The sequence below is a fragment of the Suncus etruscus genome, chromosome 2, assembly GCF_024139225.1.
Source record: "Suncus etruscus isolate mSunEtr1 chromosome 2, mSunEtr1.pri.cur, whole genome shotgun sequence".
NCBI classification, from domain to species: Eukaryota; Metazoa; Chordata; class Mammalia; order Eulipotyphla; family Soricidae; genus Suncus; species Suncus etruscus.
Genome location: NC_064849.1, coordinates 83,655,384 through 83,675,399, shown reverse-complemented (window position 1 = coordinate 83,675,399; position 20,016 = coordinate 83,655,384). Strand labels below are relative to the sequence as shown.

General features: G+C 45.4%; 1 protein-coding gene across 1 annotated transcript; it reads right to left on the bottom strand.

The window, feature by feature from the left end:
- Nucleotides 1-202: 202 nt before the first annotated feature.
- Nucleotides 203-19,889, bottom strand: ZNF622 (zinc finger protein 622). The gene is made up of 6 exons (XM_049768263.1): nt 19,231-19,889; nt 17,679-17,945; nt 17,301-17,463; nt 11,929-12,041; nt 2,847-2,990; nt 203-409 (listed from the first exon to the last, which is right to left on the bottom strand). Exons 1-6 carry the CDS (start codon nt 19,832-19,834, stop codon nt 282-284), a joined length of 1,419 nt encoding a protein of 472 aa, XP_049624220.1. The 5' UTR covers nt 19,835-19,889; the 3' UTR covers nt 203-281.
- Between the last annotated feature and the right edge of the window lie 127 nt (nt 19,890-20,016).

Below are 20,016 nucleotides of genomic sequence, written 5' to 3'. Positions count from 1 at the left end.
CCTTTCTGGAGGTCCCAAGCCATGAAGTGCTAAGTTCCTCTCCTGAAAGGCAAACCCAAACAAGCCACAGAGTTCCCCGCATTCTCAGGAGAGCAGTGAAGCAGCGGCCGGGCCAGGGCACAAGAGACGCCGAGACCTTTGTTACTCAGAAACACAGTGCACGCTCTGCAGAAAGCACATCTGGAAGCCACTCAGTTTCTAATTTTTATTAGATTCCAACAGGAGACAAAGAGGGAGGAGGAGCAGCAGCATGGTAGGTCCTGGACGGGCAGGCAAAAGGCTCAGAACCTCACTTGGGCCCGGAAGTGCATCTGCTTGGTGGCGTTGTTCTGCATCCCTGTCTTCAGCATCCACTTAGACTTCATCCTCTGCACGTACTGCATGTCGCGCCCTCGCACCAGGGCTGGCCCTGCCATGGGAAAGGCGAGAGAAGTGAGCGACCCCATTGGCACAGATCACACAAAACCCCTCTGCATAGTTTCTGAGGCAGGGGATTTTAATTTTTTTTTTCCTATCCAAAGTAAAAATAAGGTGTTTGTCTTGTTTTCAGCCACACCTGACAGTGCTCAGAGTTCTCCTGGCTCTGGGCTCAGGAATCACTTCCCACAGACAAAGAGGACATATGAGATGCCAGGGATCAAACTCAGGTCAGCTGCATGCAATGCAAATGCTCTACCCACTGGACTATCACTCCAACCCCACAAAAAAAGTCTTAATTATTAAATCACCATGATATCGTTTTAAAAAGTTGGTTATAGTTGAGTTTTAATGTTCCAATGTCCACCCCTTCCCCAGTGTTCATTTTACACCACCAATTTCCCCAGTACCCCCATCCAACCTCAACATTCCTCTATAGTAGATATTTTTCTTCTCTCTCTCTCGCTCTCTCTCTCTCTCGTTTTCTTTTAGATACCACTGCTTGCAATACTATTACTGAAGGGGTATCTTTCTTATACCTTACTTCCTTTCAGTTCCCAGTACTCATCCAGAGTAATCAATCATTGTTAGAGTGGTCTCACTCTGCTCTAACTATACTACCCCCTTTCATTTCTATTGTCTTTGAAAATGCAGATTAATAATAATAGCAATCATAATATTATATGGGTGGGGAAAAAAAGAAACAAAGCCCCATAATAGGAGGATAATACCCAATCCAAGTCAGTTTAAATGAGCGTCAAGAATTTAGTCTCTTCATGAACCTCACCAAAAAGAGTGATGAGTTTAGTTAGAGAAATAACTACATTTCGAACTATCCTAACAACAAGAATGTATAAGGGAAATAGAAAGCCTGTCTAGAGTACAGGTGGGGGTGGGGAGGGGAAGAGGAATATTTGGGACATTGGTGGTGGGAATGCTGCACTGGTGATGGGGGGGGTGTCCTCTTATATGACTGAAACCCGAACACAATCATGTTTGTAACTAAGGTGTTTAAATAAAATATTATTTTAAAAAATAAAGAATTTAGTCTCTAATCACAAGGCCCTGGCTGTTTATGTGCAGCCAATATTCACACAACAGAGGCATGCAACATCCTGCAACCATATGCACATGTGGGCAAAAAGAATCTTTGAACATATGGGGCAATAGCAATGAAACAGTGGGGAATGTGTTTGCCTTGCATACAGCCATCCCAGGTTCGATCTCTGGCATCCCATGTGGTCCCTCCATGCTGCCAGGAGTGATTCCTGGGCACAAAGATGAGAGTAAACCCTGAGCGAGACTGGGTGTAGCCCAAAAACAAACAAAGAAGAATCTAAACACAAATGAACATATGCACATATTCATCCCTACACCAGAAAGGATCTGTAAACTCACTCCTCCATTCCGCTAAACCTAAAGGATCTTTAAGTCCAGAAAGTGAAGCCCCAGTTAAACAAAGGGACCAAGTCAGTTCTAGGAGAAATTCTGACTAGAAGGAAGGCGGGAGTCTGGATGGGGACTTCAAGGATCAGTCTGCTGGATTTTAGTCCCCTGGAATTTTCAGGGCCACCAGAGGGCAGTTCTCCTTTCCCCTTCCTCTCGAGTACTGCTATTCCCCCCAAAGCATTAAGGCTAGAGTTTTGGACAAGGTTGGAGTGATGCTAGAACAAAAGTACACTGGGGAGGGAGGGCGCTTGCCTGGCATATGGCCAATCTGGATTCAGTCCCTGGTACCCCATAAGGTCCCCATAGCACCACAAGAAGTAATAAGCCCTGAGCATCAGCAGGTATGATCCAAACCCCAACCCCATCCCCCACAAAAAGAACCTCTATGTTCCTAGTCAGCTGTCACCCATCACTGAAGAAGCTATTTGCTACATAATACTATTGGATTCCTCTGGGGAGCCTCTAAGATGCAACCTTTGGTTGTTATTATTATTATTATTATTATTATTATTATTTTGTTTTATTTTGTTTTTGTTTTTTTTTGTTTTGGGGCCACACCCGGTGTTGCTCAGGGGTTACTCTTGGCTGTCTGCTCAGAAATAGCTCCTGGAAGGCATGGGGGACCATATGGGACAACGGGATTCGAACCAACCACCTTTGGTCCTGGATCGGCTGCTTGCAAGGCAAACGCCACTGCGCTATCTCTCTGGGCCCACCTTTGGTAATTATTACCCCAAAACGTGTAAATTATTTATCTAACCATTCTCTTCTGAAAATATTAAATGGTGTATATGTTATTCCCAAAATATGAAGATTTTAAGCCCTGGAACTTTGGGCTTATTACCATAGATACAGCAAGTGGTCATGGAAGTTAAGCTGCCCTTAGAGATGAGGCACCAGGACAAGGTCAATGGAATTGAATGTCCCTGTCCCTTCCAGTTATGAGTTCCAGGGCAGATCCCCTGTGCTGATGGACATACCTGTGCTGCCCATCCACCCGAGGGCTCTGTACTGCTGCAGGACTCGGCCCACTGTCTTCTGGTTCTTGGACACAGCAACGGCCCTAGACAGCCCAAAGCGCTGTTTGTAGTATCTCATCAAGGAGCGATGACCGACCCGGGCACCTGTTTTTCCAAAGAGAATGTTTCTACATTGAGATCTTCAAAACAGCTTTCCAAAACAGACTTCGAAGAATCTATCGTTCTGAAAATTGATTACACCAGAACAAACTGTGCTCTCTACCTGATAAAGATTAAGAACCACCATAAATAAATAAATTAATTAATTAAATAAATAAATAAATAAGATTATCCCAGAAAGCTTTTTTAAAAAAAAAGTGGGTTGGAGAGGTTAGTCATTTGTCTTGCATGTAGCTGACCTTAGTCTGATCCCTGGTACCATATATAGTCTCCTGAACACTCCTCAACTCCCATCCCAAAGAGAGAGAGTTCAGCCAAGTCACTGCTATGTGAAATCATCTACAGTATGCCCAGAAAACCTACAAAAATTTAAAACAGATGCACTGGAGCAGGTAGGGCAGTTTCCTTGCACAAAGCCTACCCAGGTCTAATCCCCAACACCCATATGGTCCCATGTGCCCAAATCCAGGAGTAAGTCCTAAGCGCACCTAGTGTGGCCCAGAAAGAAACAAACAACAAAAAATGGGTAATATGGACCCAGGAAGTGAGGAGGTCTTAGCTTCTTTTGCTTTTAGGGAAAAAAAAAAAAAAAGAACAATTAAACAGAGGACAACTAATCTCGAAAAGAACATGATGCCATGAAATTCTCTCAGGCTGGCTGATCTGGCTGACAACTCTAGGGCCTTCTCAGAGTGGGGCGGGCAGGGTCCCCCTTGCTTATAGGCACACAGAAACAGGCCAGATCCAGGACTGTACCATCTCCTGCTGCCAAGCTACCACATCATCATAACTCCTGGATTATGTGGCACAGAGCAGCCTGTGAGATGCCAAATTTCATAGGACTGTCCTATGACACTGAAGATCACCAAGTTTAACGAAGAAGAAAAACATCAAAGCTCAATTAGCCCAGTAGATCCTCAGACAATGACTTTAGTAACAACACCAGTAGGAGATAGAACAATCGTCACAAACTGACTTTATTTTCCAAAGTTTCCACAATTCCCTTTACCTTTGTGTCCAAAGTTTCCACAATTCCCTTTACCTTTGTGTTTGAACAATATGAAGTAAGTCTGTTTGTGCCACTAAGTGGGCAGGCTGGGGTGTTGGGTAGAAAAGCAGGGACATTGGTGAAGGGAAGGTCAAAGTGGTGGAGTCGGTGTTGGAACATTTGTATTATGAAACAACTGAAACTCTATTATGAACAACTTGAACACAGAACACAGAACTTAAACTCTTAAACACAGAATAATTCTGAGGTTAGATGTACAAACTGAGTTTGCATTCAGAAAGGTATTGATCCACCTTTCCTTTGCTGAAATTCTCTATTGCTTTGGTCCTCAAGGAGGCAAAGTGACCTGCAGAGAAGAGGTGTCAGTGAGTGGAGACAAGGAAGGCTATGACTGCTCTCAAGAGTAAGGACAGACTGGAGAAAATGATCGGCATCCTCAATCAAGAATTCCCCAAGTGTCACAAATGTCCCCGCCACTTTCTAAAGAGTTGTGAGCAAGCATATTTCGTAGGATTGATGAGAATTAATGGAGCGCTCTGCTGCTTTGTTGCAAGGCTCTGGTAAGAGCATTCGAGCAAAGGTTTTCTGCACACTAGTCCTTACAGGAAAAATGCTGACCCCTCCCTCTATGTGAACTTGACAGCAGTTAAAACTGACCAAGTCAGTATCTTGCGGTGACTACTCAAGATACAGGTTCTAATCAGTGGCAGGAGCACTGTCAGAGTGTACCAAATGCAAACAAGGCTCTCCCAGAAATATCACTCAGACATGAGTAATCCACAGACCACCGAGACAGAGGTTAACACCTCAAATTTAACTCAGCATTTGCACAAGGTACTAGAGGTTAGCCTCGTCCAAAATGAGCAGGAAGAATCTCGTCCTGTGCCATGTGTCCAGCATCTAAGAAATCTTTACATTTACAGAGAGAAATCATCTTCCTTCCTGAGTAAAACCATTATCAGGAGAACAGAAACATGATACACAGATGTGTTTATTCTTAAGGTCTAAAGCTTTAGCTGACACGAGAATGTTCAGGAAAGTCCTCAGACCTGATGAGGTACCTGAATTAATTTTTTAGCTATATGGAAAAGTCGCTACTTTCATGTGTTCCTTTTCTACGCAGACTAAAACATGGCAAAAAGAAACCTTTAATTCAAACGTGAAGCTATGACTGAAGATGGGTTTAAATGTGTTTACTTGATTGTGACTTTCTGGCAACATGAGAGCTACCTTGACTTGAGAGTTAATTTGACTAAGTTCCTAGATCACGTATAAGTAGATGCTGCTAAGGGCTAAACTCCAGCTAAAATCAAGGCACAAGTAGCATAGATCAGTGGTTCTCAAACTACGGCCCACAGGCCACATATCGTATTTGTTCCTCTTTTGTTTCTTCACTTCAAAGTAAGATATATGCAGTGTTCATAGTTTTTGCTTTTACTATAATTCAACCCTCCAACGGTCTGTGGGACAGTGAACTGGCCCCCTGTTTAAAAAGTTTGAGGACCACTGGCATAGACCAATGGTATCTGCTGGAGTCCTATTTACCAGGTAACATTAGGATGTTCTGGGCTTGCAGTGAGGATCACCTCACTACAAGCTAATGCTAGGCAATAATCGATTAATCTATTTTATTTATTTTTTGGTTTTTGGGTCACACCTGAAGTACTCAGGGGATACTCCTGGCTCTGTGCTCAGAAATCACTCCTGGCAGGCTCGGGGGACCATATGGGATGCCAGGATTCGAACTACCGTCCTTCTCCATGCAAGGCAAACACCTCCATGCTACCTCCATGCTATCTCTCCGGCCCCATAATCAATTAATCTAGATTACTTGAACAGCACATGGAAATGCAAGCTAGGAAGACTGGCTTAAAAAAAAAAAAAAGAAGAAGAAGGGGCCGGAGAAATAGCATGGAGGTAAGACATTTGGCCTTTCATGCAGAAGGACGGTGGTTTGAATCATGGCATCCCATTTGGTCCCCCGTGCCTGCCAGGGGCGATTTCTGAGCGTAGAGCCAGGAATAACCACTAAGCATTGCCAGGTGTGACCCAAAAACAAAAACAAACAAAAAAAAAATTTAAAAAAAAATGTGGCTCTCAAAATAAATTTCAATCGTGGTTTTGGCGAGATTTGGCTCAGTTGCTGACCATTGGCCTAGGACAGACTGCAGTTCCATCCCCCAGCTTCCCATATAGTCTCCCAAGCCAGGAGCAATTTCTGACCGAATAGCCGGTAGTAACCCTTGAGCGTCACTGGGTGTTGCTGAAAAAAAAAAAAAAAAGAGCCCTAAAGGGCTCAAATGATAGCACAGCAGGTAGGGCATTTACTTTGCATGCCACCAAACCAGGTTTGATCCCTGGCAACCCATAATGTCCCCTCAAGTCTGCCAGGAGTAATTTCTTTTTCTTTTTTTTTTTTTTTTTTGGTTTTTGGGCCACACCCGGCATTGCTCAGGGGTTACTCCTGGCTGTCTGCTCAGAAATAGCTCCTGGCAGGCACGGGGGACCATATGGGACACCGGGATTCGAACCAACCACCTTTGGTCCTGGATCGGCTGCTTGCAGGGCAAACGCCGCTGTGCTATCTCTCCGGGGCTCAGGAGTAATTTCTGAGCTCAGAGACAGAGTAACTCCTGAACGCCACTGGGTGTAACCAAAAACCAAAACAAAAAACACAAACAAAAAAAACATAAAAAGCCCTGAAAATAAATGTCATTAGTTAGTGCCAAGGTTCCTGATCATTAGCGGGACAAAGCTGAAAACACAGGGGAGCTAGCATCCCTTGACAAGTGCCAATGACAGCTGTCACTCCCTAAACATTGAGCATCATGTGCAAAGAGCCCAGCTTAGCCGTAGCCCTGAACAAGGAGCAATACTTTGTAGAACACTGTGGCCGTCCAACACCCAACAGATGTGCTGTGTCTGAGTCATGGTGAAGTCACCACCTGTCCATCAATCTGTCATCGTGTGATAAGGCCTGATAAGAGCTTCCACTCCCACTGAGCAAACAGTCTTGCATTCAGCAGCGTCAGAGAGAAGCAGAGAACAATTCCCAGGTGGTGACCTCCTTGGAGAAGATCAACTCCATCTTTCTGCTGATCCCCCAACAGTTCCACCTGGCCATTCCAGCCGCCAGCACAGTCGCCGGTATTTCACACTAACCCGCTCCAAAAATGACTCCAAGGGCAACCCACTTTAATATTAATAAACTCAAGGGACTGAGTCAGACCAAAGCCTCCAAGACAATGCTCACAGTGCCCTCTCCTGGATCTTCTGAAACTGGACTTGGACTGTGAGGGTTTGAATAGAGAAACAGGATGAGGATCGCTACTTATGAACCCAAGTGATTAACTACCTCTCAGCCTGCTGATGACAATCCTTCTCACACTAGCATTTTGGACTTATCTATTCATACCCTCAGCAGTGGTCAGAGGAGTTGAAGCGGTCAGTCTGCTCAAAGATATGAGAAGGATGACTCAAAGTGCTGCTATAATATCGCTCCCTGCTTGTCTAATATTTCTTTGGAGTGTTCCCATTTTCCTGGCACAACTCAAAACCCTGCAAGCAGTGTTGAGATCCAGCAGAAGACAAATGGCCACTGAAAGGAAGAATCTCTTTACAACCAAATGAATTAAGGGACTGGCTTTTCAAATGACAAAAGAATTCATTTTAATTATCAGTTATGTCAACTATGTAATGCATTTTCTTTAAATAAATTAAATTAAAAAAATAAAAAAGAATTCATTTTAAAACACACAAATCAACAGGGGGAGGGGAGACCAGAATCTTGGTAGAATTTTATTCACTAAGGCAGTTAAATTTTGTTTAACTAAATTTGACCTAAAGGTTTCAGCACTTAGTGAAGGCATGAAGGGCTGGAGAGATGCTACAGGGGTTGGGTTTGACCCCAGAAGCTCCAGTGAACCCTGGAATCTCCAGAACATCTCTGAAGGGTCTTGGGAACCTGAGAGGTGGCCCAGGTGGTCTCAGCATCACAGGGTCCCAGTAACGCCCTTCCTCCACTGGCAACACTGGCCAAAGAACACCAGCAGTGGTCCTGGGACACCCCCAACCCGAGTATCTCTGGGAGCACTCCCACCCCCAGGAGTGCCATAAATGCAACTGCTGTAGTAGCAGATACTTTCATCAGCCTCCTTTATCTTCATGGCACAAAGCTCTGGGGAAAACCACTGTCTCCCACACCCCACCTCCCGGGAAAATGCACTTTCCCACAGAGGAAAGAAAAACATGACCACTCATGTGGGCTGGCAGCCGCTCCCAGAAGTGAAGACCCTATGGAAAGGGAGGGTCTGCTGCTGGGAAGTCCTTTCTTAAAATAAAGTCTTTAATTGAATCACCATGAAATATACTGACAAAGTTGTTCATGATTAAATTTGAGTCATACAATATCTAACACTTTTCATCAAGGTACATTTCCTGCCACCAATGTCCCCAGTTTCCCTCCTGCCCACCTCTATGGCAGACATATCTCTTTCTCTCTTTTCCTTTTTTTTTTCCATTCAGGACCCAGTGCTTGTCCAGAGTGATTAGTTCCAACTCTCATTGTCACAGTGGTCCCTTCTCTGCCCTAACTGCACTGCTCAACTCTTTGTGGCAAGCTTCCTATCATGGACTGGTCCTCCTGACCCTCATCTTTATTGTCTCTGGTTATTAATAGACTATCATTTTTCATTTTTAATATCCCACAAATAAGTGTGATTATTCTATGTCTATTTCTCTCCCTTTGACTCATTTCATTCTGCATAATACTCTACATATCCGTCCTAGTATAAGCAAATTTCATGACTTTTTCTTAAGAGTTGTGTAGTATTCCATTGTATAGACCAGTTTTTATCTATTCATATGTTCTTGAGGATGTGGGTTGTTTCCAAGTAAATACAGTAAATAGTGCTGCAAAGAACACAGAAATACAGATTTCTTTTCTGCATTGTTTTTAGGGTCTCAGCATATATTTTCAGGAGCAGTACTACTGGGTCATATGGGAGCTCAATTTCACTTTTTTTTTTTTTGACTGTCTATATTGTTTTTCTTTTCTTTTTATTTTGGTCTTTGGCCACACCTGGTGACACTTAGAGGTATACTCATGGCTATGCGCTCAGAAATCGCTCCTAGCTTGGGGAACCATATGGAACGCCAGGGGATCGAACACGGTCCATCCTAAGTTAGTGCCAGCAAGGCAAGTGCCCTACTGCTTGCACCACCGCTCCAGCCCATCTATATTGTTTTTCAAAAAAGCTAGACCGATCGATATTGCCACCAGCAGTCATCTTGTGGGGACAGTCATTTTCTAAAAATATCAGTAATTTTATCTTTCCTTCTTGAGCCTGTGAGGTAGTGACCTAAGACCAAAGCTTCTTCCTCCAGCCTTCCAAGCTCATGTCTAAGCACTATCCTGAGGCTATTATATACTTTAAAAGATACTTTAAAAGAACTTAAAAACCACTACTTTAACAAAAGAAGTTGAAAGTCAGGTTTCAAGATCACCAGAGAAACTAGCCCTTCCAGCCAATCACAGGCCTCTTTCTAGTGAACACTATGATGAAAACAGTGCAAGTCACAGCCCAGGACGGTTGGCAAATTCCAGTCGGCCATGGGGGCTTCTTCAATGCAAGTTCCTGACGCACTGCTCTCCTTTTTGAGAGGACAGAATCCACATCTCACCTGTTCAAGTCAAGCCACTTAGTCAGCAAACATTGAATTGGATCCTGTGTTACAGACTCAATTTTTTTTGGGGGGGAGGGGGCATATCAGCACCACTGAGGGGTTACTCCTGGCTCTGTGCTCAGAAATCTCTCCTGGCAGGCTCAGGGGACCATATGGGAATCTGGGGATCAAACCTGGGTTGGCTGCACATTGGGTTGGTGAACACTCTACCTGTTCTGCTATCACTCTGACCCCCGAGACTCAATTTTGAGACACACCCAGTGATCCGCATTCTCAGAAGGACGAGAGCTGGGACTAGAGCAATTGTTCAATGGGTAGAGTGCTTGCCTTGTACAAGACCAACCCAAGTTCCATCCTCAGCCCTCATATGGTCCCCCAACTCCTCCACCAGGAGTGCACCCTGAAAGCAAAGCTAAAAATAAGCCTTTAGTAATGCCTGGTGACACACACACACACACACACACACACACACACACACACACACACACACGCACGCGTGCTAACAATTATTTTTTGACTTGGTTATTCTTAGGAAGTCCTGTTATCCTAGAACATATTTTCTAGAGTACTACAGGATCTTTAGTTTCAAAAAAAAAATAAGGGTTCAGAATAACCTTTCACTCAGACTGCAATTTTTTCATACAATACACCCATTGTGTGGTTCTTGTAATGCAACATTATGATGATGTGAAATGAAGCCACAATGCCATGCAACTTAGAGCCAGATACTGCTTGCCAGGGACCACCTTATACAAGGGCTCACTGATCCAACCTACAATAAAAAGTGGAGTTCAGGAGACAAGAAACCAAACCCAATGCCTTAGAAAAAATTGTGGGTTTTTTTTGTTTGTTTTGATTTGAGGGCTATACCTGGTAGTGCTCCAGGGATACTCCTGATTCTGTGCTCAGAAATTACTCCTGGCAGGCTCAGAGGACCATATGAAATGCCAGAGATGGAACCCTGTCAGTTGCATGCAAGGTAAACACCATCCCTACTGTGCTATGACTCCACTCCCAGAAAAATATAAGTTTTTAAGCCTGTTTATGATGCTCTGCACTAGCTCTTCTCCCAGGAGAATGAGCTCAGCAGAGGCTCCAATACACACAAGCTTGTTTGCTGCCGTGTATTGCATAGGATGTAGATTCCACTGCACCATACAACTTGCTAATTGGTGGAGGGATAATAACTATCTCCAACAAAGGCTCAGAAAGTCCTTCCAGTGAACTCTTAAAACTGCCCTTAGCTTTGAAAGATGGTTGTTCTAAGTCAAAGGGGACTGTTTAGACCCAAGCAGGGATATTCACTGCATCCCCCAGGACACAGTGGCTGCTCTGTCTCCACCATTACTGCAAAGCTACTGCAAAGAGTGCAGTGAAGTTGGAAAAGGGCTTCATGGTCTAGATCTATTATAGTCTCTGGTAAATGACTCACAAACTTCAGTGAACTTCCATGTCAAATAAGACTAATAGGACCGATTTTCCACATTACCGTCAAGGTGGAATATACCTGCCCAAACATATATACTCCTCATAAAAGTTAGTATTGGGAGGATATAACTTCCCTCGCAATTCCTTTCTCACATGAGTCTAGAATTTCTCCCAGTGTTCAGTTAACCATAAGTAATTATAAACAAGAGTGAAAGCTCCTCATACTCTTGGCCTCTCTTCCTCTTCATTCCCAGGATAAATTCCTACCATGATAAACTCTATTCCCCAACCAGGGAGCAGAATTCATACTCCACACCTCCTCTACAATCAGTACAGAAAGACAAGCAAGGCTCTGTCCAATCAAGATACTCCCAGGTCAGGGCATAAATAATGTCAGGAAATAGGAATAGGAATAGTGTCAAGATTAACAATAGGGGCCGGGTAGGTGGCGCTGGAGGTAAGGTGTCTGCCTTGCAAGCGCTAGCCAAGGAAGGACCGCGGTTCGATCCCCCGGCGTCCCATATGGTCCCCCCAAGCCAGGGGCGACTTCTGAGCACATAGCCAGGAGTAACCCCTGAGCGTCAAACGGGTGTGGCCCAAAAAAAAAAAAAAAAAAAAGATTAACAATAAAACTCTAGACGGGGACAAAAATGGAGTAAGGAACAGAATACACACATCTGAAGGTCTACACATTCCCCAATCAAATGCTTTACTATTCTGCAGGTCTGGAAGGGAATCAATAAAAAACCTGCCTCTCCAATGACCCAGTGGCCTCAAGTCATCTGTGACTAATGCACTTACCAGAAGGCAGAATGAGCTCCATGGTTTCATCATCATATTCCAAGGACTTTTCTGAAGATAACTCCGAGGTCTCCTCAGGATTTTCCCCTTCCTTGTGATCCGGGTAGCTGCTCCTGTTAACAGTCAAATGACAGTGAAAAATTCCAACTCCTACATCACACTGAGCTGAAATGATGTTTGCAAATGAGTAACCCCACTGGCTACCTGAGAAGAGCTGGGGAGGGGCTAAACAGCTGCAAGGAAACCAAGCAGCCCAGTCACCAAGATGAGAAAACAAGCAAGTGCCCAAGAACAGATGACAGGAGAAAGAAAGTATGTACCCATGGTACATACACACAATCTGATAGTGCTCAAAAATGATGTCAAGAAATCTGGGGTTGGAGTGGTAGCACAGTGGTAGGGTGTTTGCCCTGCACGCAGCTGAACAGGATGGGCACAGGTTCGATCCCCAGCACCCCATATGCTCCCCCAAATCAGGAGCAATTTCTGAGTGCAGAGCCAAAAGAAACCCCTGAGCACTGCTAGGTATGACCCAAAAACCAAAAAAAAAAAAAAAAAAAAAAAAATCTGCTGTTTCCTAAGGGACCCTACCAGGAAAGCATCAAGCAGAGTGAAGTTAGCCAGAGGGAGAAAAACCAACGCAAAAAAAAAGGTCTCTCTCCTATGTGGGATAGAAACATGATGGTTGGGTAACAAATATAAAGATCCTGGAAATCACAAGTATGAGAAATGAATTTCAGTAGTGGAGTGGGGATAGAACAGGGAGGGCCCATATGTGAGGTGGAGGGAAGTGCTTAGCCAGGAGGAGGTGGTGCTGAAGGTGGTCGAATGTCATATATGAAACCACGTATTGTCGTGTATTGCAACAGTACTGCAAACCACAGTGTAACCATTTACTGAGGGGGAAAAGGGCAGGTGGGTAGGAGGCAAATAAAATGGAATGGGGAGCACTAGTGGAGGGAAGTGGACACTAGCACAGGGATTGGTGTGGAAACATTGCAAGCCTGAAACTCAATCAACGATAATTTTGTAATTTCAGAGTGACTAAAAATATATATTAATGATTTTTTTGAAAAAACAACAAAAACCCATCTGCAAGGACTACAAGTTGAAATGCTCCAACAAGAGAACGAATTGCTGGATTTTGTCCACAGTAAGAGAGCACAATCAATCAATTGAAAATGAATGCTGGACGGAAATGCAAGCAAAGTCCTGAGTTCCTAAAGATAATCTAGAAATAGAGTTTTAGAACAGGGCTCAGGAGCGAAGTTTCAGGGGCTGGAAAGATAGCAAAGTGGTAGGGCATTTGCCTTCCATGCCAATCCAGGAGGGACGTGCTCAATTCCCAGCATCCCATATGGTTCCCCAACCCTGCCATAAGCGATTCTGAGTGCAGAACCAGGAGTAACCCAAGTGCTGCCAGGTGTGGCCAGAAACCAATACATAAATGGAAAAAAAAAAAGAAGCAAAGTCTCAGGGATGACAAAGACAGTCCAGAAGATAAGTCCTGAAGATAGTTTAACAGGATTAAAAACGTCTACTTTGAAAAATACAATAAAAGGAATTAAAAGTGAAGTCACAAACTAGAAGGAGCTGTTCACAGAAGACACACCTCCTCTAATAAGAGACTTTTAATATAAACTCTTAAAACTCAATAAGAAAAATCCGGGGCCCGGAGAGATAGCACAGCAGCGTTTGCCTTGCAAGCAGCCGATCCAGGACCAAAGGTGGTTGGTTCGAATCCCGGTGTCCCATATGGTCCCCCATGCCTGCCAGGAGCTATTTCTGAGCAGACAGCCAGGAGTAATCCCTGAGCACTGCCGTGTGTGGCCCAAAGACCAAAAAAAAAAAAAAAAAAAAATCCGATTCAAAAATGTCCCAAGATCTTCACAAATATCGTACTGAAACACACAAATGTCAAAAGAGGATGTGAAAACATGTTCCACAGCACATGCTCGGGGGAATGTAATTAGAACAATGAGATACCGCTATACATGGTACTAGAGGGTCCAAAGTCCAGAACACTGCCAGAACCAGAATCCAGAACACTGACGGGTTGATGGCCCCATAACCCAAAACTTGGCCCCTGAACCTAGAACACTGGTACCAGAAAAAGCTGGGGAAGGATTAGAGCAGTGAGAACTCACTGGAGTGATTGTATAAAGGTACATCCCTCAGGACAGTACTTGTGCTGTATGTGTAAGGCTCTGGGCTGGCAATGCACAGTAACCTGAGCACCACTAGCACCTGAGCACTAAGTCACAGGTAGCATCCAATCACAGGGAAGTGTGACAAAAAGAAAAACAAAAAGAAGAGAGCATCCCTTTTCAAATAGCTTCTTCTGAGCTTCTTCCAAACCATGATACATAGCTTCAGTCTGGGCTATGATACTCGCCATATGCTCCCACAATCCTGCTCCTGGGTATTTACCCAAAGAAGCTGAAAATGCATCCACACAAATAAACCAGCATATGGGTGTTTATAGCAGCTTGATTCACAATTGCCCTGACTTATAAAATCAAGATGTCTTTCAATAGGTGAATGAACAAAGTGCTACATCAAGACACTAGAATAATGTAGAATAGACAAGGAAATACAATAGTCATGGGAAAAAAATCCAAAATCAAAGGAAACTTTTTAAAAGCTTATTGCTAAGTGAAAGAAGCCAATCTGAAAAGATTCCATACCATAAATTTTTTTTTATTTTTATTTTTTTTTTTTGGTTTTTGGGCCATACCCGGCAGTGCTCAGGGGTTATTCCTGGCTGTCTGCTCAGAAATAGCTCCTGGCAGGCACGGGGGACATTATGGGACACCGGGATTCGAACCAACCACCTTTGGTCCTGGATCGGCTGTTTGCAAGGCAAACACCGCTATGCTATTTCTCCGGGCCCTATACCACAAATTCTAATTATTTCAACGTTCCTATAAAAGGAAAATACAAAAAAAGTTTAAAAATAAAAGGTTCTAGTAAAGTGATAAAATGCAAGTATGAGCCTCTGGGTTTGATCCCTGACCACGCATACACACCCTCACACCCATCTACATACAAGCGTGCGTGCCAATAAAGAATGGAGAACAGGGGCCAGAGAGATAGTGCAACAGTAGGGCATTTGCCTTGACCCGGGAGGGACCTGGTTCGATTCCCGGCACCCCCAGCCTGCCAGGGACAATTTCTTAGTGGAGAACCAGGAATGACACCGAGTGCTGCTGGATGTGACCCAAAAATCAAATAATCAATCAATCATTCAATAAAGTTAAAAAAGAAAAAAAGAATGGAGAACAGATGACTTCATACATTTGTCCAAAGTCAAACTCAGACGCAGAATAAAGTCTAAAGTACTTAACTGGGATAATGTGTCAATATGATAATAATATTATCAATGCAATAATAATGTGTCAATATAAACTCATCAATTTTAATATACCAACATAAAAGAAATTTTTTAACTGGGGATGGGGGCTTACCCAACAATGGTCAGGACTTACTCCTGCCTCTGTATTCAGGAATCACTTCTGGTGGTGCTCAGGGGACCATATAAGTGCCAGGGACTTAATTCAGGGTTGGCTGTATGCAGGGCAAATGCTTTACTCACTGTACATCTTTCTGGCTCCAGGAATTATAATAAAGAAAAAGGCTATATATGTGGTGATGATGTATGTGTAATATATACATTGTGGTGGGGTAGGTAATGTGATTAGGATATGTGTGTGTGTAACATACATGTGGCTCATGGGGAATTCCCGTGTGTGTGTGTGTGTGTGTGTGTGTGTGTGTGTGTGTGTGTGTGTGTGTGTAACATGCATGTGGTTCAGGGGTAATTCCCATAAGAAACACATTGAAAATCTTTGTAATTTTTTGCTTTTGTTTGTTTCTGGGTCATACCCAACAGTACTCAGGGCTTACTCCTGACTCTATACTCAGATCCTACCTGGTAGGTTCAGAGGGCCAAACTCCAGTTAGCTGCATGCAAGGCAAATCCCTACCCACGGTTCACAGTTCTATTTATAGCCCAAAGTCCTTGTAATCTCCGCTCAATACTGCTGTAATCCTAAAATCTCTTTCTAAAAATCTGCAACTGAATTCTTGTACAAATGTACAAAAAACAGAAAAGAAAAAGGCAGAGCTGGGAAAATTAGGCACAAACACACACACACACACACACACACACACACACACACACACACACACAAGAAAATGGGGCTGGAGAGAAAACACAGCTGGCAGGGTGTTTGCCTTACACACATCCAACTGGGGTTTGATTTCCAGCATCCCATATGGTTGTCCAAGCATTGCCAAAAATAATTCCTGAGTGAAGAGCCAACCAAGTCCAGGGTATCACTGGATGTGACCCAAAAACCAAACCAAAATAAAATAAAGAAAGCAACTGAAGAAACACATATAAAATTGTTAGTATTGGGACCAGAGTTGGTGACACAGCGGTAAGGCATCTGCCATGCTCACATTAGCCTAGGATGGACCACAATTCAATCCCCCGGCATCCCATATGGTCCCCCAAGCCAAGAGCGATTTCTGAGCACATAGCCGGGAATAACCCCTGTGCATCACCGGGTGTGGCCCAGAAACCAAAAAAATAAAAAAAAAAAAGAAAAGAAAAAAAAAAAAAGAAACTGTTAGTATTAAGACAAAATCCAATTAAAAAAAATTACTAGAGATTGGTTCTCAACTACATTACTCATCATTGGGGAAAAGTGAGTTAAAACCACAATGGGATACCCCTACATAGCACCAAAGTGACTAAAATTAAATTTTCTTCACAACTAGTGAGAAATAAGTCAGAAGGCACAAAACGGCTTTAAAACACCAGAAATTTCTGTAGTACCAAACCCTACATGGAGCAGAGATTTCCCAAAAAATATGGCCTACCTCTGGGCCAGAGAGATAGTACAGCAGTTAAGGTAAGGTGCTTGTCTTGCATTCAGCCTATCAGGATTCAATCCCAGGCACTATATACAGAGCCAAGTGAGATCACTGAGCAAAGCTGATGATAATGCATAATATAGGTCCATAAATATTTTTTTGGAGGGGGTTTGGGTAACACCCAATGGTGCTCAGGGGTTACTCCTGTCTCTGCTCAGAAATCGCTCCTGGTAAGCTCGGGGGACCATATGGGATGCCAGGAATAGAACCGGAGTACATTGGGATTGGCCATGTGCAAGGCAAATGCCCTACCGCTGTGCTATCGCTCCAGCCCCAGGTTCATCAAATTTAACATACCACCACACCCCCTCAGAAAAACAAATAGCACACCAACCAAGAGATCTTATGAAGCACCAGAAGCGCACCTCCAACTCATCCCAGTCCACACAGATGAACTTCCTCCACTGTCCTTTAGTATAAAGCAAGCTCACCTAAAGTCATAGAAGTCTGCAAATTCCAAAGCAGCATCCCCATCTGTAAAGAGCTTACAGTGACTCTTGTCGTTCATGTGAGCCTGGACAGCTTCCGTGGAATAAAAGGATTTCCCTTTCTCATTACACCACAAGCAGATCTTCCCAACCCCGACTTTCTCGCCTGCAAAAACAAGTTGAGGGCCAAAATGGGTTCACAGCCAGACTGATTCTCAGTTATTTTCTCACCCAACTTGAATGCACAGGCCTGTTTTCCGTAAGTTAAAGCCTGCAATTAGATCAGAGATTGATGTGGAGTACCAAGGAAGGTGTCTGTCAGCCCTGCCCAAGCCCTCAGTCACATGGCCTTTCACGAGCAGAAGGAAACTTAGAACTCACCCAAGTACTTAATCAGCCCCCTAAGGTCCGAGAGGTACTCGATGTCAGGAATAAAGAAACTGTGCACTTTGGTCATATGAGCCACGTTCTTCAAGAGGGAGCTGGAATGATGGGAACAGAACAAACAGTCCGTGACAGGGAGAGCACCAAGGCGGGAGCTGCTGCCAGCCTCGACATCAGCATCAGCCTCGGCAGCCTCGTCCTCCTCGTCTGCCTCGTCCAGGCCATCAGCATCGTCACATTCCAGCTCTTCCTCGGAATCAAGATCTTCCCAATCTATGCACACAGGGTTGGAAAACAATTACTTCAAGAACTAAAAAAATGGGTGGAATAGCACGGTAGGTAAGGCATTTGCCTTCCATGCAGCTGATCTGAGTTTGATCCCTGATATGCCATAGAGTCCCCCTGAGTGATTCCTGAGTGCAGAGCCAGGAATAACCTTTGAGAACCAAATGGTGTGGGCAAAGAAATGAACGGACTAAAGTAACAGGACACGAACAACAAATGGCCACAACAGGGGCTTTTGTCTATAGCACTGAGCTTACAAGGGAAGAGGAGTCGGAGCAATAATATATCAATCAAGTAGGGTGTCTGCCTTGCACCAGGCCAATCTGGGTTCAATCCCAAACCTGACATCTCATATGGTCCTCCAAGCCCTCCAGCAGTGATTCCTGAGCACAGAGTCTGGAATAAACCCTGAGCACCACTGGGTGTGACAAACAAACCAAGGAAAGGAAAGAGGGGATGATTATGAGGGGTCCCTGGGACTAGTAGAGGGAAGATGATTACTAAGTGAAATGTTGAAATGACATATGTATGTTTAACCGTAATAAGGAGGAGAGAAGAGGAACGGGGAGGAAAAGGGAAGGAAGAGGGGAAGGGGAGGAATCAGCATCCTACTCAAATCAAACCCCGGAATTTCAGGGGTGAGGTGTGATCCAAGTTGCCAAAAAGCTGGGAGGGGGAACTGTCTCCTCTATGTAAGAGTGTAAGGCTGAGTCCTAGTCCCACCTCCCGAGCACACACCACGTCCCCCTTAAATTATTTTTGGCTTCTTTCCTGGGCCGAAAAGTAGACAAGGACACCAATGTCACCGCAGTGATGAGGTAGGGAGGAAAATTAAATAAAAGACTCATCAAACCAAGGAGTGCAGCTCGCGGACTCCAGCCCCACCTTGCACTTTGCAGCTGCCTGGAACCCAAACAAAAAGGTATCATCTGAGCTCTTTAGATGCAAATGCCAGGTGTGCTCCCGAATGGCTGACTACCAACACTGGAACAACAGCAGCCCCGAGTGTCCAGCTGCCAACGTAGCGGTGACCCGTCCATCCCCCCCTGCAAGATAGGACTGATCATCCTGGCAGGGAAGTGACCTGATCACCCCCAAGATCTTGCAAACCTACAACAAGCAACGCCAGGAGCTCAGGAAGACACTTGTCGCGTGCAGAATCGGCGGGAAGAAACGAAGGCAGAGTCCCTGTGATGAGCAGCAGGGACAGAACCTCGCCCCATGCATCCCCAAAACGGGCCCCATGGGCCACCGGGTCCCTCACCGGCTTCCTCCTCCAGGTCTTCCTCCTCCTCCTCCTCCTCCTCCTCCTCCTCTCCCTGCTGCTTGGCCAGCTTCCTGGCCTGCTGCTCGAACCACTGCAGCCGCGGGGGCCTGTCCTTGTCGGGCGCGGGGGCGTCGCGCTCCGGGGCGGCCGGGGCCTTCTTGGGGGACGGCTGAGGCTTGATGGCCCGCTGGATGGCGGCGTTGACGGCGTCCTTGTCCACGGCGCCCGCGCCCAGCCCCTTCTCCAGGTTCTTGGCGTTCAGCCGCGCCACGCGCTGGCTCACGGCCGCCACCGCCTTCCTCTCCAGCTCGGCGTGCCTCCGCGAGCGCAGGTGGTTGTCGTAGGCGTTGAACGAGGCGAACTTCTTGCAGCACGCGGCGCAGTAGGTGGCCGTGGCCTGGCCCTGCTGCTCGGCCAGCGCCCGCTGCGCCCACACGCGCTCCTGGAAGCCCTCGGCCGTCACCGGCGCCATGGCGGCCACCTTGCGCCGCAGGTTGTAGCGGTGCCAGTCCGTCTTGTAGTGCGCCCGCTGCAGGTCCGCGTCGCTGAACGCCAGCCGGCAGGTGATGCAGGTGAAGGGCGCCGTCGCCATGGCCGCCATCGCGCAGGAGGGAGATCCGAGAGACGCGCCGCCGCCTTCTCCGGCTCCGAGCGCCAGCAGGCGAGTCAATATGGGACTTCCGGGATCGTCTACCGGAAGTTCCGATCCGGCTCTGAAGCTGCAGCCAATCAGACGTTACTCTCGCTGGTAGCCACGCCCCCCCGCCACGACCGAACGAGCCG

What these genes read in the sequence shown, in the direction of transcription:
- ZNF622 (XM_049768263.1), bottom strand. Translation starts at nt 19,834, where the DNA reads ATGGCGGCCATGGCGACGGCGCCCTTCACCTGCATCACCTGCCGGCTG. An exon ending in GGAGCTCATTCTGCCTTCTG is followed by an intron (nt 2,991 to 11,928) that starts GTAAGTGCATTA and finishes TTGGAAAAACAG; the next exon opens with GTGCCCGGGTCGGTCATCGC. An exon ending in CGGGTGGATGGGCAGCACAG is followed by an intron (nt 410 to 2,846) that starts GTATGTCCATCA and finishes TTCCCATGGCAG; the next exon opens with GGCCAGCCCTGGTGCGAGGG.